The sequence below is a fragment of the Coffea arabica genome, chromosome 9c (genome assembly GCF_036785885.1).
Source record: "Coffea arabica cultivar ET-39 chromosome 9c, Coffea Arabica ET-39 HiFi, whole genome shotgun sequence".
Taxonomy (NCBI): domain Eukaryota; kingdom Viridiplantae; phylum Streptophyta; class Magnoliopsida; order Gentianales; family Rubiaceae; genus Coffea; species Coffea arabica.
In genome coordinates, this window is record NC_092326.1 from 39,312,359 (window position 1) to 39,329,192 (window position 16,834).

The following is a 16,834-nucleotide window of genomic DNA, read 5'->3' on the forward strand; positions in this document are numbered from 1 at the left end:
ATCTGTTATCAATGATATCCCAATACTTTTCATAGTCTTTCACTGCACTTTGGATTGCCATTTTAGCCCTATCCATTGCCTCATATATAATGGATGGTGTGGATTTTTTATCCTGATCAATCACTTTTAAAACTTTCACTAGCGGTTCCATGATTGCACATACCCGCCGTACCTTTTTCCAAAATCTTTCTGACAAAATCAAGTCAGACACTTCAACAGCTTCTTCCCTTCTTTTAGAACTGCTATTATACTCCTGCCACTCATTTGAAGTACACATTCGTTTCAATTCGGTAGAATGACGAAGAAGACTTTCCATTGCAATGAACTCGGTAGCAAATCTTGTTATGCCGGGTCGCAATAACTCTCTATGATTTGTATATGTCTTCATTAGGTTGACCACTTTGTCACTATTGTATATAAAATTGGTAATTCTCTTACCTTGTTTGATAGCATCCTTTATTGACTTCATCTGACCAATGTCTTCTAGCATCAAATCAATGCAATGTGCAGCACATGGTGACCAAAACAAATGCTTCCTTTTCTTCATCAGTTGCTCTCTGGCTGCCTTCATGCTAGATTCGCTATCAGTGACAATTTGTACAATATTTTGTTCTCCAATGGAATCCACAACTTTATCCATTAAAGATAAGACAAAGTTTGCAGTCTTTACCTTGTTTGTACAATCGATAGAGCTGTGGTATATCATGTCTCTATCACAGTACACCATGAAATTAATGATTGGATGCTTTGTCCGAGTACTCTAGCCATCACAAATGATTGTGCACCCATATGTTTTCCATTTATGTTTAATGGAACTAATGTATTGGTCAACATCTGTCATCTCCTCATTCAAATATTCACTTCCAATTTGTTTACCTGTTGGCCCTTTAATTCCAGTTCCAGCACTAGCAATAGTGTCAATCATCGATTGATAATAAAGACCACTATCAGCCGCATGAAATGGTATGGCATTAAAATGAAAAATTTTGCAACTGCCTTACCAACTTTTTTGGTATTTTCTTTGGAAAACAAACTTTTTATTGACTTATTTTTGGAGGGAAACATGTATGGATCAACTCCTTTTGGCCCCAAAACTCCTTCCTTGAGTTTAAAACTCTGTGACAAAGCTCTTTTATTTCTAGAGGACAGTAGATTCGGTATACTTGAACTGGTACTCCCTGCAATATAGCACATAAAAAATTATAATTTTTTTATTAAATAAGTCTTGTAATCTAAAAATGTTATATTAATTCTTAGATATTTCTACATACATACCAGATGTAAAATTCATAGTTGGCTGACCTCTAGATATAGAATGCCTACGTTGCTCTTCCATAAATCTCATGTATCTACTTTCTTCCATAGCTCGCTTATATTGCTTTCTTTTCAAAACTTCCATTTCTTCTTCATTAAGCTCGAAAATATTATCATCTTCATCATCCTCATTTTCATTAAGTAGATTGATGGACGAAAGCAATGATTCTTTTTTCTTTTGTGTTGCAGCTCTTGCATTATTACCTTCTTTCAAGTGTTTCTTTAAAAGCTCTGTTACATCTCTTGGAGCTGCCGGACATGCCTCTACTTGTCCTGCTACATGTCCAATATGTTGTTTCATTCTTGTAATTCCTCCGTGTACAATTTTACCACAATAATTACACTTTGCAACCTTTCTATCATTACCAACTGGAGTAGCATAATCCCAACCAATGTCTTGATTTCGAGCCATTTTATACTGTCCCTACATTAATTAAATAATTGTAGATGTGATGTTAAATATATCAATATGCATTATTTAGATAATAATAAAATTATTTGAAAATTATCTAAGTATATTAAATTTTTTCTAATCAAGTTTAATTATGCAAGGTAATATGCATTTTTAGATAATAATAAAATTATTTTATATTATCTAAATATATTAAATTTTTTCTAGTCAAGTTTAATTATGTACGGTATGATGCATTATTTAGATAATAATAAAATTATCTAAGTCTATTAAATTTTTTCTAATCAAGTTTAATTATGCAAATCAATATGCATTATTTAGATAATAATAAATTTTTTTATTATCTAAATATATTAAATTTTTTCTAATCAAGTTTAATTATACAAGGTAATATGCATTTTTAGATAATAATAAAATTATTTTTTTATTATCTAAATATATTAATTCTAATCAAGTTTAATTATGCCAGGTAATTTATACTTTGACAATTTGCCCAATTCAATTTTTTGTTTAACTAACTGCAACCAACTCTTTCTTTTTTTTTTTACTTTTTCTAATTAATTTGCCTAAAATCATTTTAACCAACATAATTGAGATACATGAAAATAAACAAATTACATTTATGATCATTAAAATGTATCCAAATAATCACTACATATTTTTTAACTAAAATTTAGATAATAGACTACTAATACAAATTAATCATATACTTAATAATATGTAAAAAATGTCAAAAAGCATTACTTAAATTTACAAATACCTAAATATCATATCTGAATGCTAAATTTAAAAAAATTAAAATTGATAAGTTATTTTGAAAGAAAATGCGGACCTGTTGACTGATGCTTGGGTTTAAGATTAGGAGCCTAATCTCTTAATTACTTGGGCCAAAGCTGGACTTTACATGCTTCTAATTTTTCCTTCAATTTTTTTCCCTATGGCTGGCTTCGGTACAAAAGCCCATCTTCTGTTTAGTGCAGCCGCAAGTCATTCAGTTTGTTTAGTGCACTTGCGGATTCTTCCCTTCGGTTTGTTTAGTGCAGCCGCAAGTCACTAGATTCTTCCCTTCAATTTTAGCCATTTCTTCCTCTAACTCTTCCCTTCATTTTTTTTTCCCAATTTCCGTTGATCAGTTTTTTCACCTCCTTCACGGCCAGATAAGGTGGAAATTGAAGAGCCGGCCATCACCTTTACTCTTTCTTTTGCTTTCCCTTTCCCGCTATTGTTGTCTTCCTCTAACAGCCTGCCGTCACCTCTATTTTGAGCCGCAGCCGGACGATGAAGAAATTGCAGAACCGATCGGCTTGTTTCTCCAGCCGGCCATCACCTTTATTCTGGAGTGAACCTCAAAAACTAGTGATGGATTGCAAAAATTGCAGAACGATGAAGAAATTGCAGAAATTGCAGAACGATGAAGAAATTGCAGGAATTGCTGGTATGCTTCTCTTTATCCCCACTTTTTCCTTGTCTTTGTGGCTGCAAAATGAAACAATAAAGCATGGGAAAAGACTGCAACACCGTGTGGACCACCCCTTGTAATTGTAGTTTTGTTTGGTTTTGTAAAAGGCTATGCAACAGCCGTAGCTAACTGTGGTGCGATGCCTTATGTGTCCTTTCGGTGTCGATTCTTTTTTTGTTTGGTTTTGGCTTCCCAATTGGTGTGTAAACTTGTTAGCCGGTACATATCCGAGTTGAATCCGAAAATTTGGCCGTTATCTTTCTACACGGTGCTAATTTGGACGATATCGGCTGATTCGGAGTGATTCAAATCGGATATTGTGTAATCGGCGTTTCAGGTATCGGTATCGGAACGGCACCTGCCGTTCCGGTTATGACTCGGCCGAGTTGTCTCGGACTCGGCCGAGTTGGCGAACCCTGGTCTCGGCCTAATCCGAGCCGAGACCACGACGAAACGTTTCTGAGATACGTGACAGGCCGAAACGTCACCGTGAAGGATTGGAACGACCGAATCACACCGAGTAATTCTGAGTCATCTCGAGTCAACTTGAATTTTTATTATTTTTACTAATTTTTTTAATTATTTTTGTTTATCTTTTTTTTTTACAATTTTTAGAATATTAAATATTTCACAAATTCGCGTCTCGCCGAGACTGCAATCGATATGTCGAGACCGATGTGAAACGGTCCAAATCGCGACCGCGACTTTGAACCATGCATACAAAGCATTTCTAATCCGCTAGAGAAACAGTGGCAATTGCTTGCTCATAAACCTCTCTAATTCTCTAACCCCCCCCCCCAAGCTCTTTTCCAACCTCATATAATCAAACCCAGCATTATAATTCAAATAATTCTTCCTAACTTCATCCTCATATTCAAACCTCCTCTTCCCCACAACACCATCCTCAATCCACTCCTTATCTCCATACAACTTTCTCAAAAGCAACAAACTTCCTACACAACTCCTCAGCCCTCCCTTTGGCAACATGATCAAGCACAAACTTATATATACATCTTTCCCTCTCCACATCCTTATTTTTCTCTTCAAACTCTGCAAATCCCACAAACAATTACTCAGCATGCTCGTCATTGCCTACTGACTTATCAACAGCCCTCTCAAAATAATTCCTTGCCCAAGAAATCTCGTCATTCTTCACCTCAAACTCAACAAACTTAATCCAAGAAGTCGCCTTGGGATGGCATTTTACAAATCTCTCAAAAATCACCTGTTAGTGTGGCTTTAGTCCCACATCGCTAATAGCAAAGGAAATTCTTTCCTTTGTTACCTATAAATATAGGGGTTCTATGATAGGATTAAGTGCACTAAACTAAGAGAGCATTAGTGGGTTATTTGGGCCTTTGAATCGTTAAGCTTTTTGTTCAGTTAAATATTTTGGGCTCTCTTGTGTTTTAGTATTAGGTGTTTTGGGTCTAAAAACACTTTTCTAAGACATTTTTGTACTCTCTTTTTCATAATAAAATATTAATCTTCCTCCACGCGTGGATGTAGGTCAATTTGACCGAACCAAGTAAATTTCTGAATTTCTGTTTTATTTATTTCTGCTCTGTTATTTGTCTTTTGGGGTTGCCACAAAATCCAAAATCTCCGATTAACAATGAGTGTGTCCTATAGAATGAGTGGACCCTACAGGCTTACCTCACAAACAAGTCTTACTGGCCCTACAAGAGGACCACTGACCCCACAAGTGGACCCCACGGACCCCCACAGGCAGGCCCTATTGGTCCCACAGGCGGACCCCACAAACAGGCCCTACTGGTCCCACAGGCAGATCCCACAAATGGACCAGTGTTCAAGAATATCTTTTCTGATGTGGAAGATCAGATTTAACTGCAACCACAGAGCATACTCAGAATAACCTCTAGTTCTGATATCAGTTTGTTAGGACTTACCCCAGGAAATTGACGAAAGGATTTTTGGCAACCCCAAATGACAAATAACAAAACAGAAACAAATAAAACAGGAACACAAAAATTTACGTGGTTCATTCAAATTGACCTACGTCCGTCCACGGGTGGAGGAGGAGTAATATTTTACTATGAAAAAAAAAGTACAAAAATGCCTTAAGAAAGTGTTTATAAGCCCAAGACACCTAATACTAAAACATAAGAGAGCCCAAAATATTTAACTCAATAAAAGGTTTAATGATCCAAAAGTCCAAATAGCCCACTAATATTCTTTTGATTTGGTGCACTTAATTCTATCATAGAACCCCTATATTTATAAGTAACAAAGGAAAAAATTTCCTTTGCTAGATGTGGGACACGCCAAGGTAGTGATTTGTCCTACATCGCTAATAGCAAAGGAAATTCTTTTCTTTGTTACCTATAAATATAGGAGTCCTATGATAGAATTAAGTGCACCAAACCAAGAGAGTATTAGTGGGTTATTTGGACTTTTGGGCCATTAAACCTTTTGTTCAGTTAAATATGTTGGGCTCTTTTGTGTTTTAGTGCATTTAATCCTATCATAGGACCTCTATATTTATAAGTAACAAAGGAAAGAATTTCCTTTGCTATTAGCGATGTGGGACTAAAGCCACACTAACATCACCTGCGCCCTCTCCACCTCATTGTACCTCAATTCAAACCTCATGATATAGGGCAACCAGCCTTGTAGGTCCGATTGCCAGCCCATCCACGGTCGGATTTAAGGTGGGGGAATTGGGGGCACGGCCCCACTGCTCCCCTTAAATTCCTATAATATGCATAAAATTTTGATATTATTTTAAGTGTGTCCCCAAAGTTTTTTTATGAAATAAGTGAAAGAATTACGTGATATTTTAAATTGGTTCATGAACTAATATTCTAAAAGGATATATAGGTCACAAAATTCCATTTGAAATAAGTTTAATTTTTTCTTTCATTTTAACTTATTGGTAAATATTTTTTTACTTAAAAAACTAACAAAAGAGTAGGAAAAAAATTTTAGTGTTAATTTTGCCCCCACTGAAAATTTTTTTTGGCTCCGCCACTCATCTAACTCTCGAAAATCTGGCTAGCAGCGGCAATGTTGCACAACCATCTCCTCCATGTTCCGGGCGTGATTGATGAACCCATTTCTCATCTCAAATTCAGCATATTTCAACAGCATGCTTTGATCTCGATAGCGTGCCTCCAGGACACGTTCCGTTTGGGAACGGGCGCGGTTGAAATCTTGCTGGCATTCTTCCCACCTGGCGTAATTAATCGAAAGGCTCGTATTCCATCGGCCACGACTGATTGCTTGAGTTTTTGGGTCGGTATTCCTCGAGCTTGATTGAATCTGTGATATTTTGCTTGGGCACAGGCGGATATGGGATTAATGGAGTTCGCAAGATTCCCGGCAAAGTTGCTCGGAGGTAATTTATCCAGTGGCAAACAAGAGTTCATTCGGTACTGGAAGTTTTGATATCCGAAACCCAAAGGGTTTATGATTCGGAGTTAGGACTAGAGTTCTATTTGGAGGAACGACAAGAAGAAGAGAGTACATGCAAACAAGAAAAAGAATACATGCATAAATATAATGAAGACAAATATTATCCAATGAAATCAAATTTGGACATTTATGGCCTTTAGTCGTCGGTACAAATAATAATACAAAAGTTTTAAATTTTGTCGTTTGATAAAACTGAAAAGTGTGAATATGTTACTGAATTGTCAAATAGTAATTTGAAGCAAATTTTGTCTATATAAAAAATTAAGTGTCACTTGATTTAATTTATTCAGATGTTCTATATTTGATTATCAAACGAATTTGAACATTTGAATTCATTAAATTTGAATGTTGAATTGAATTATCATAATAGTAATATTAAAAGACTTATCATCGATAATTAAAATCTATAAATCTATAAATAGTTGTTTTAAAAAAAAAATTTTGTGTATGATGTTAAGATTCCAATCCATCGTTCCAAGTATTGCACACTATGCAAATAGGCCATCACATTATCAATTACACACAGGCAGCGGTACAAAAGAATGTTACTGGAAATTTTAAAAAAAAAAGAAAAGAAAAGAGAAAGGAAGCATAGACAAGAAAGGTACTCAGGTAATTATTATTGTTGACCACAAAATTCTTGCAGAGGCCTGCTTTCTGAGTTTTACTATACGCCAATGCCATGCTATACAAATAAATCTAACTCATTGTTAAATGTTGTGGCCGTTTTTCATGGCTCACAATATTACAACTTTATTTATATCTTCACAATGTTAATAATGTTTTATTATGATAGCGAAGCCACATTCCTTCCCTCCTCCGAGGAAAAAGAAGGCATTGAAGGAGATCCACTTGAATGTTCTTGTTTATACGCTGTATGGCTTTGGTTTAGGCATGTCCTTGACAATACCGCACAGGAGAGCATCGTCTGGAACGTTGTATTCGTCCCTGAGAGAGTAATTTGGAGACAGAACGCTGAAGTAGAGCTGCTGTCCCAAGTATTGCCTCTCCAACAGAGTTGACCTCAAGTTCCACATTCCAGCATTGTCCATAGTCAGCATGATGGCTGCCCATGATTTTGGATACACCTGAATCGTGTTCCTGCTGATTGCATCAAGCAGATTGTAGACCTTTCTCCGCTCTGGTGTCCATGTCCCGGGCTCGATCCTGTTTCCAATCAAATCAACCATGGAATCGATGATGTTAAAAGAGGAGAATCAGATATTGCTCTGTACGTAGTTAAGGAAGCCCACTTCCTGTTTTAAAGTAGTAGTAAAGAAAAATTTAAAGATGCGTAGATGATGCTTACGCAACAGCGAAGAAAGAGTATCCATCCAAGTGCCAGCTCTGAACGGTCTTCTCATGGTTCTCAAGGATGATCTCGATGAAGTTACGGAAGGTGGCATTGACGACATTGGGAGCAAGAGTGATGGCGTGATTCTTGGCCGTGGCATCTGCAGATGGCTCGTCCTGAATGATGTTGTACTTGAAAACTTTGTCTGCAACGCCAAAGTATTCAGCAAGTTTCAATGGAGTTTCGGGGTCAACATGAGAGACGCCATTGATTGCGTAGCGGAGCTTGCCGTCGGCTTCGCCAGCAGAGTTCACAATTCTGATGGTGCGGGTGATGTTGATCTGTCCGTAGTGGTAGGAACCCTGTGGATTAGGCCTGGCAGCGCTGGCGGTGAGGTTCCATCTGAATGAGCGGAACTGGTTGAGAGACCAGGCCCATCCGACCGGGGCAGGGGGCAGCTCGGGCGAGGCAGGGCCCTTTCCAGTGGTGTACCTGATGGTGGCGGTGGCGCTGAGGATCTGCTTGGTGAATCTGGTTGAAGCAACGAAGTAGTAGTCCTTTGGTTCCTTGTCGGCTGTCACCAAAACAGACGCGCACTGTCCCAAGTGCAGATCCAAGGAATCGTACAAATATTGCATGGTGTGGGATCCCTCCATCTCAACCAGCTTCATTGTGTGGCCCTGGAACCTGAAGTTGAGTGAGTTCTTCATTCCTACATTGCAAACTCTGTACCTGTAGGTCTTTCCAGGGATCATGGTGAACATTGGCTCGTCCTTGCCGTCAGCTTTTCCGCTCTTGCCATTGATCAAGACACCATCTGGCCTGCCAAGAGTGCGACCGCTGTCCAGCAGCTTCCTCAAGGCGACATGGCTCTTGCTGTACCAATCACCCGCCATGATGGTGTAATCGGCCTCGGGTGCATCAAAGGGAACGGGGATAAGGTCACGGCTGACCACGGTGAGGGGACCATAACCACCAGCTGCCCTGTGCAATGCCGTGGAGGGATAGTAATAGTAGCTACCAATCTGATCCTTCACCTGGAAACGGAAGGTGTGGTTTGTCCCCGGAGGAATGGGACAGCTGGTTCCCAACAAACCTTCTTGCCAAGAATTCTTCCTCTGCTGAACACCATTCCATGTGAAAAGGAGAGGCTCATCAAGGTTGTTGAAGACATTGACGTTAACATTGTTGTTGGAAGTGCCGTTGATCCTCGGACCTGGAAACTCGCCGTTGATGAGAATGACCTGCTGTGGAACACCCAAGGGTGCAATGGTGCCATAGCTGACATTCCATTCGTAGAACAGGTAAGGATCCTCAGCATTAACAATCAATGATGTAGAGAGGCAGAACAGAAACACTGCTACAGTACTTAGAATTTTGCTACCCATTTTCTGATTTTTTCTTCTTTTTTTTTTTTTTCCTCCTTCTCCTTTTATTTTTTTTTTTTTTTGGTCTTTACTCAATCAAGTGCCTCTGAGGAAGATCAAGTTCTGAGGCCTTCTTATAGGATTGGGGTTGAGGGAGGGAAACAAGCAGTGGCCAACCATTGGAGTTAATTACTCGGCAAATGCCCGCATTCATCGTTCACACAGGGCCTCCCTTCATTTTTGCCGAACCTCTTTTCTTGAGTTTTGACCGCCTCATTTCCCACACGCCTTCTATATCTCCTTCTATTTTAATTACCATACATTTATATATTTACTGTAAAAGGGGATCCAGACACTTGTCTATTGATAATATTATGGTTACTATACAACAGACTTTTTCTGGAAATGAACCTTGATTGGTGGAAAAGGGGCAATATGAGAAGGGGTGAAAATGGTCTAGTCCACACCATGTTGAAAGATTGGGAACCAAAATCACCTATTATATGAGTTTTAAAAGTCTCAAATTAGGCTTGGCCCAAACTCATAATTAAATACATAATTATAAAATTTTTTTTATAATTATGAATTACTATAAATTTATATATAAATTATTAATATTTCATATATAAACGATTTGAGTTTTAATCGAGTTTAACCTTACCATAATCCAAACTTGATTCATATTTAATTTCAATCTAATATTTAAGTCTAAACTCTATTTGACCCAATTAAAACTTAGATTTGACAAACTTTTTTTTATTAAACGTGTCGGGTTCGAGTTGGCCTTGCCCTATTAATATCAACATCCACACAATTTATAACAGATCAATTATGACTAACACCCACTAATTACAAGCTACCTATGCTTGGTGGGATAAATACTAAAATATAAAGTATGACTAATCTCACAACTTGCAGGACATGAATCCATACCTCTAATCCTTCAAAAAAAAAATCTATACCTCCGAGTCATGACCATGATAATCAAATCCTTAATTTATCCCTAAACTCTTCCCAAATTAAATGGCACGCGATGCGCGCCGTCAGGTGAAGAATAAGCCAAATTCCTGGAAATTGGAAACGCGCAGAACAGCTAATCATTAGTCATTATCCGCGTTCGTGGAAGCTGTTTTTGTTTTGCTCCAGTTTGTGACAAGTAACTGAAATGAAATCGTTAATACTATGTGACAGGTCACAAAATCAGAAAGCATTCAATCACGCTTTCTTGTATCCGCGCTCTTGCATATGGACTAATATATGCTTTCTTGCGGAGGACAATTTGCAGCTCAACACGGATTGTGACAGCCCATTGATAGTATAGAATTGTCAGAAATAGCAATTGACCCTTTTCCATTTGGGGTCCGAAGCTGGACTTGCAATTTCACACAAACAGCAATTGACATCCAACTTACTTGTTCTTAGCTGCTTTTGTGTTATGATTATACATTTTTTAATGACTAAAAAAAAAGTTAAAATCTATAATCACACAAAAAATAGCTTTTGTTAATCTATAATTAGTTTCTATAATTAAATTTTATAAAATCTATAGCAGCCGAGAATAAGGTGATAAAAATATGTAATTTCCTTCAAGACTCCATTTAATATTCAATGTAGTCAGCAGCAGAGCCCCAAATGACATATTACGAAAAGCCAACGGCCATTTGGTCTGTTGGTCACCGTCAAGACTTTAAATCTTGGTTATGAGTGGGGGGTCAAAGGATTCACAATTTGCATTCTACCGATCACTATTTGTGACTTGTCACTTCAAAATGACATATTACGAAAAGCCAACGGTTATTTGATCTGTTGGTCACCGTCAAGACTTTAAATCTTGGTTATGAGTGGGAAGTCAAGGATTCAAAACTTGCATTCTACCGATCACTATTTGTGACTTGTCACTTCAATGGTTTCCTCTGATGGTATTCCACTAGAATAGGATAAAATAAGTTATACGTTGCTGAAAAAAAAAATTCCGACAGTTAGCCTCAATAGCAAAGGTTTAAGCTCGGCAGGGGACTTCCATTTCCACATTTAGCTCAGTGTCTGTGCTCTACTAGCTGCTAGGGAGAATGAAGAAGATCAACACATTTAGGAGCATCTCCCTTTACTCGAGGATAATACCAATTCAAAATGACCGCAGTTGTTAAAATCACAACCTTTCATGAAGAATTTCATGCTTGATAGAAGTAACATACAATAATTCAGACTAAGCAATCATTATTTAGTTTAGCCTCTTATTTGTATGTCAAAATTCTACAGTTTTTGTACCACAATGTTACGCGCAGATCGAATTGTGAAATATTCTCTGCAAAGGTTAGTTTTTTCAGTTCAATGATTTGCTCATCAAGAATAAAAACTCATTAATACTTTTCGAATTTGAAACTACAAAATTAAGGTGAACGCTCAAATAAAGAGTAACAAAAGAACTCAGCTCGAACACGCTGATGAAATGTTTGACACTTTTCGTTCATTATTAAGAAGATCACCAGACATTGCATTAGGGATTCTATGTCGTTGTAATATACGAGATGTGGCTACTTTTGCCATACTATAGTTCAAAACAATCACCCTTTCATCATCCAAGTCAAATCTTATAGCTTCTTTCTCACAGCCTTCAACGAGTTGGCACAGATGTTTTAAATTCTCGACTTCCACATTATCCACCTTCTTCACCTGTGCAATAATTCAGAGATTATTCATGTCAGCAGAAAATCAGCCGGTTCGTATCCTTAGATGCCATGCAAATTGTTGTAGTAGAAAATGGTATAACATAATAAAAAGCAAGAAAAAACTCTACCTGTAATTCGGCAAGACGCTCATAACCAGTATTGATATCATCCATCAACACCTACATCAAGAAGTTGATTGTTCGGTTAAATGCAAAACTAATCAACACTTGGCAGGTACAATATCTTTCACATAGGAAAGTAACTTCAAGAAAATTCGGAGAAAGAGTAAATAGAGAAAATTTTTGAACACCTGAGAAAGAATGACAAGTTCTTCACCAGCTTTTCTTGGTAATTCCCTTAGTGCTCGTTCGCATAATCTACGAGGGGATGTATTATACCAATCTTCTCCATATTCATGAAGGTACGGTTGTGTAAGGGGTACAAAGAGCAGACCAGCAAAAATGAAGTAACTTGGGAGCTTATCAAATTGATGAACTGGAACTAACGGCTGCAACTGCATGATGTTATCGCAACCGATGATGATTAGCTTTTGGGGGGATGTATTCCGTCAAAAGGTCTTGCAAATAATTAGCAAACACGTTTGCAAATAGGACTCAACTGTATGCAAAAGCCTACTTTTGCAAATCCATCAACCACATAACTCCTTAACAAGAGCCAATATCTGTCACCAAGTGTCAAGAGTTCTAAGCCTTTGGAAATCATGGTTCCAAAGCTAGCACTTTAAGGTAAAAAAACAAACACATTTGTAGAGTCATGGCAAAAATTGCTTAGTTTTTTTTTTTTTTTTTAAATGAAGTAGATTTCTTAAGGCACAGGACATGACTCCATTCAACCTAAATTTGGCAGGATCAGAGGCATGTGCTACAAAATCAGTGTGTTTCAAAAGCATTTCCTGGCCTTCTCATGCAAGTGTTGTTGACATATATGCAGGATAGATTTGCAGATGTGTGAGGAGATAGTTTACAGGCGTAGAAAGAAGAAAATTTGACAATCATGAGAAAGAGACATAATGACCTACCGGCTGCAGGGTAATATTGAACTCATGCTCTTCACCATTCCTTAATACCTTGAGTACAGCAGTTTCATTTGGTTTCTTCATGGAGACTAAATGATCAAACGTAATTCGCTCTCTGTTACGGAAAGGAACTGCAAAACAAAATAATAATGTATTTTATTTCTAGCTGCTGATTCTGCCAATCAGAGTTAAGGCTTTTAATTCAGGTACCGAGAACAAGCAAAAGCTTCCAACATTTTAAAATTAAGCTTTGCCTATAGATACACTGGTAAAATTCCTTTAATCAGGAGAAGTTCAACGCTCCATTGAAGAAAATGTCTCTTTTATCCACACTTGACATAAGGTTTTAGCATGGAAGTATTCATACCAAGGAGCACCAACTTCAATATAAACAATTTTTTTGCATCCTGAGGTAGTGTTTATCTTCTAAAATCCAGAATGCAGAAGCAAAATGTTCATGAGTCAAAAAGGAATAGCTTCAGCAAAATTTGGCTAAGTTACCAGTGTGGTCTGGCAAATCCCATATCAACAGGTCTTTTGATTATATTTTATTTTTAGAAACCAACTTTGCTAAAGCAAAATGAACCGTGTAAGAAGCTTAACAAGGCTGGCCTCATTGCTACATAAATTTAACTGATCATGAAAGGTTGGAGAAATGTAAATTGAGTAGTAAAAGGTTACCAGTTTCCTAGCAAGAATACTTCACTCGCAAGTAACTGTTAGATATTACCCTTTTTTGGTAGTTTTTAAATAGGAAAACTCTTTTGATGTCAAAATTAGGTAAATGTCAATCTGAAAAAAGGATTAAATCTGACAAACATTCTTGTTAAGCTTCACCAAAAACAAAAAAAAAATGCAATAATCCATTGCAGGACATTTGAATGCCGTCCCCAATACCACAAATTAAAGACAATACTTTACCTGTTCCATCATTTGCAATGGGTACACCATCAAATGAGAGGAGAATATCATCCTTTTTCAAAACTTTATGTGCATTGGAGAGTGGGTTAATTTTGCTCACCATCACCCCAGTCAAACCTGGATGCATATGAAAGTGTTCTCGAAGTTGCACATTTTCAGTTGACTGGCATGACAAACCCAAGGAGCAGAATCCAACATAGTTTCCTCTTTCTTCAACACCAGCAATGAAATGTTTTATTACAGGGACAGGGATGATGTATCTGTAAAATTCATCATCATGGAACACAATTAGTAGATTCATGACTATGAACTTTCACATGCACCCTATAAGGCAGATATGGTACCACTTAAGAAATAGGATCACACAACAGAATATGGGAAGGGAGTTTTGTATTGAGTAAGAAGTGCAAAACTCTGTCCAATAAAAATGGTGATAGTTAATGACACAATGCCTTTGATATTGCGAGCTCTAAATAGTCTTTATGTCCAACCTTGATGCTGGGAAACCTAACTACTACATATCTCTAAGATGCTATTCATCACCACCCAGGAATACAGTGAAAACTGTATAGACAGAACACATTGACTGTTAGACTTTTAGTTAAGGCACAAATGTGTAAGATTGTATAACTCACCCGATATTCTCTGCACCTGAGAGGTTTTGAAAAGCCACTCCAGCAACTTTGTCACCCATAATTGCTGGGCCTCCACTATTCCCAGGATTTATGGCAGCATCAATCTGTATTGCCAGCAATTGTGTTGCACCATGTACGTACTGAGTCGGTTCAACTCTAGAGACAACCCCTTTTGTAACAGAAATGTTATCCCCGCCTGCAATTAGTGCCAACTTCTGGTCAAATAGCTTGAGAGTCCAGGGAACTGGTTTTCAAATGAGATAATTACACAAAAACCAATCAACAAACATCGGGAAAAGGAAGGGGGAAAAGAAAGATAAATAAATAATAAAAAAAAAAGCAAAGGAATAACAGTTGAGCGCATATAAGAAACATCTAAAGACTGTATTGTTGTAGGTCATACAAGATTATACTCATATGATTGTGCTACTAAAAGCATATTAGACTATCTTCACATATGAGTTTTTCAAGGCCTTTCTCCATTTCTCTTGATTATAACCTTACAGGTAGTCTCAGGAAAAAAATTGCAATTTTTGCATTATAACATATAATGGGCTAAAATACCAGATATTAATTGAAAAAAAAAAAAGGCAAACCACAAGTCCTTGATCAATTTCTGAGCTTGAGCATTCCAAAATTGGCCAAAAATACGTCTGAAAGCATTACCAAACATTTCATAGATCTCATCGAGCCATGCTACTTACTAGTCGAACCGGTATTTGATATGACTATATTCAGGAACCGGAAAGAGTTCAAAAATGAGGCACTCTGTACATTTCTATATATCTAAGTTGCTGTGCATGAAAGTCTACTAAATCAATTTCTAAATGATAACGACCCAGCATCACAACAATTTCCACATTATCATTTTCACATAATAAATACTTCTGTTCCAACATGCTTAATGGGATCAACATGATAAGTAGAACAAACTGGCATTTCGCTTGTGTACCACAAGATCTTTACCTTGGGGATAACCAACAACAGCTACAGCTTCTTGAAGATATGGAATGTCGCCAAGCTCCAAAGGACTCATGTTCTGCCAAAATTCCTCATTTTCAACAACCAGAATAGCCAAGTCACATTCATGACCAACTGCTTGGACTTCAGCTCTATACTTGGTAGGAGAACCATGTTTTCTTACAAGGACGAATGTATAATCAGCAACCACGTGAGCATTTGTAAGGATCCTCCTTCCAGGAATAACAAAGCCTACAAGATTTCCACAGAATAAGCAATTAAAGATTACATAGTGTCATTGTCTAGTTTCATTCTCAAAGCCTACAATTTCACCAGACGAATAAACATGTGAAATTGGAAAATGCTAATGCTTTCAAGACCTTGTGTCAATATTTCTTCTCGTCATAATAAAGCTTAAAGATTTCGCAGGAAATCAAAACATGATAATAGATCGAAGTCAGCAGTTAGCAAAGTTTGTCAGAAGTTCTTTTCAACACGATGCAGAGGAAAAAAAAATGAAGAGTAGGCCAAAGGTTTAGGTTCAAACAAATTTCAAGACTTTCTTGTCACTTCATTTGTTTAATGGATTTCTTTCCTTCCAGTGAGCAATTAAAAAAAAAAAAAAAAAAAGTCTTGATCAGTTAAACAAAAAATTCTTCAGAAAGCAAGAAAATCAACCACATAACTGCATTAGACTAGATTAAGCTATGCTTAAACACCGCATTTATACAAGATACAAGATACTGAAATTATTGTACGACAGTACAAGACAGTCAACAGGTTCAAACCGGAACCCATGGTTTCGCGCTGAGACTTGTTCTGCCAAGGGAGGAAGTAATTAGGGCTACTCGACACAGTAAAAATCTTCACAACAGAATCCAATGCCAGCTCTATCGCTGAATACGCATCCCCGATTCCTCCACAGCTCAACCGCGGCAACTCTGCTTCTACCGCCAAATTTACAAAATCAACTTCAGAAGAACTCGTTGCGGCCGCAGCCGTCCCTGCCACCGTGGAATAAGCTGAAAATCCAAGCGTGGTACACTTACAGCTCACATTATTATGGAAACTATGATCAAAACTGTCATTGTTGCTTATTGGGAGACCAAGAGGAGCAGTCAAATTTGGAAGAAAGGAAGTAGCTACTGCATAATAATGGCGGGCGGTGATGCTGCTGCTGCGGTGTAGCAGCCGGATGGCACGGCCGGCGGCGGTGGAACCGGCTCGCAGCATCGCCTGTTGGATGTTGGAACTGCTACTATTACTCTTTTAGCTTCCAGTGGAAGCAAGAATTGGGGCAGAGGCCCAAAAATGCAAAAACCCTCTGCTGGA

The 16,834-nt window shown here is 37.6% G+C and overlaps 2 protein-coding genes and 1 pseudogene across 3 annotated transcripts; all 3 read right to left on the reverse strand.

The window, feature by feature from the left end:
• Positions 1-3,915: 3,915 nt before the first annotated feature.
• LOC113710694 (uncharacterized) lies at positions 3,916-5,857 on the reverse strand (annotated as a pseudogene).
• Positions 5,858-7,214: 1,357 nt separating this feature from the next.
• Positions 7,215-9,357, reverse strand: LOC113709762 (L-ascorbate oxidase homolog). The gene is made up of 2 exons (XM_027232613.2): positions 7,930-9,357; positions 7,215-7,787 (listed from the first exon to the last, which is right to left on the reverse strand). The coding sequence occupies exons 1-2, from the start codon at positions 9,300-9,302 to the stop codon at positions 7,487-7,489; spliced, it is 1,674 nt and encodes a 557-aa protein (XP_027088414.1). The 5' UTR covers positions 9,303-9,357; the 3' UTR covers positions 7,215-7,486.
• Positions 9,358-11,616: 2,259 nt separating this feature from the next.
• LOC113710420 (protease Do-like 10, mitochondrial) lies at positions 11,617-16,834 on the reverse strand. Of its 2 annotated transcripts, none has more exons than XM_027233416.2 (8): positions 16,291-16,834; positions 15,509-15,754; positions 14,543-14,786; positions 13,908-14,167; positions 12,990-13,117; positions 12,261-12,464; positions 12,079-12,129; positions 11,617-11,954 (listed from the first exon to the last, which is right to left on the reverse strand). In XM_027233416.2, exons 1-8 carry the CDS (start codon positions 16,733-16,735, stop codon positions 11,709-11,711), a joined length of 1,824 nt encoding a protein of 607 aa, XP_027089217.2. In that variant the 5' UTR covers positions 16,736-16,834; the 3' UTR covers positions 11,617-11,708. The 2 variants fall into 2 exon arrangements, with proteins under 2 accessions (XP_027089217.2, XP_027089218.2); XM_027233417.2 differs by having other exon boundaries at positions 14,543-14,738; positions 16,291-16,833.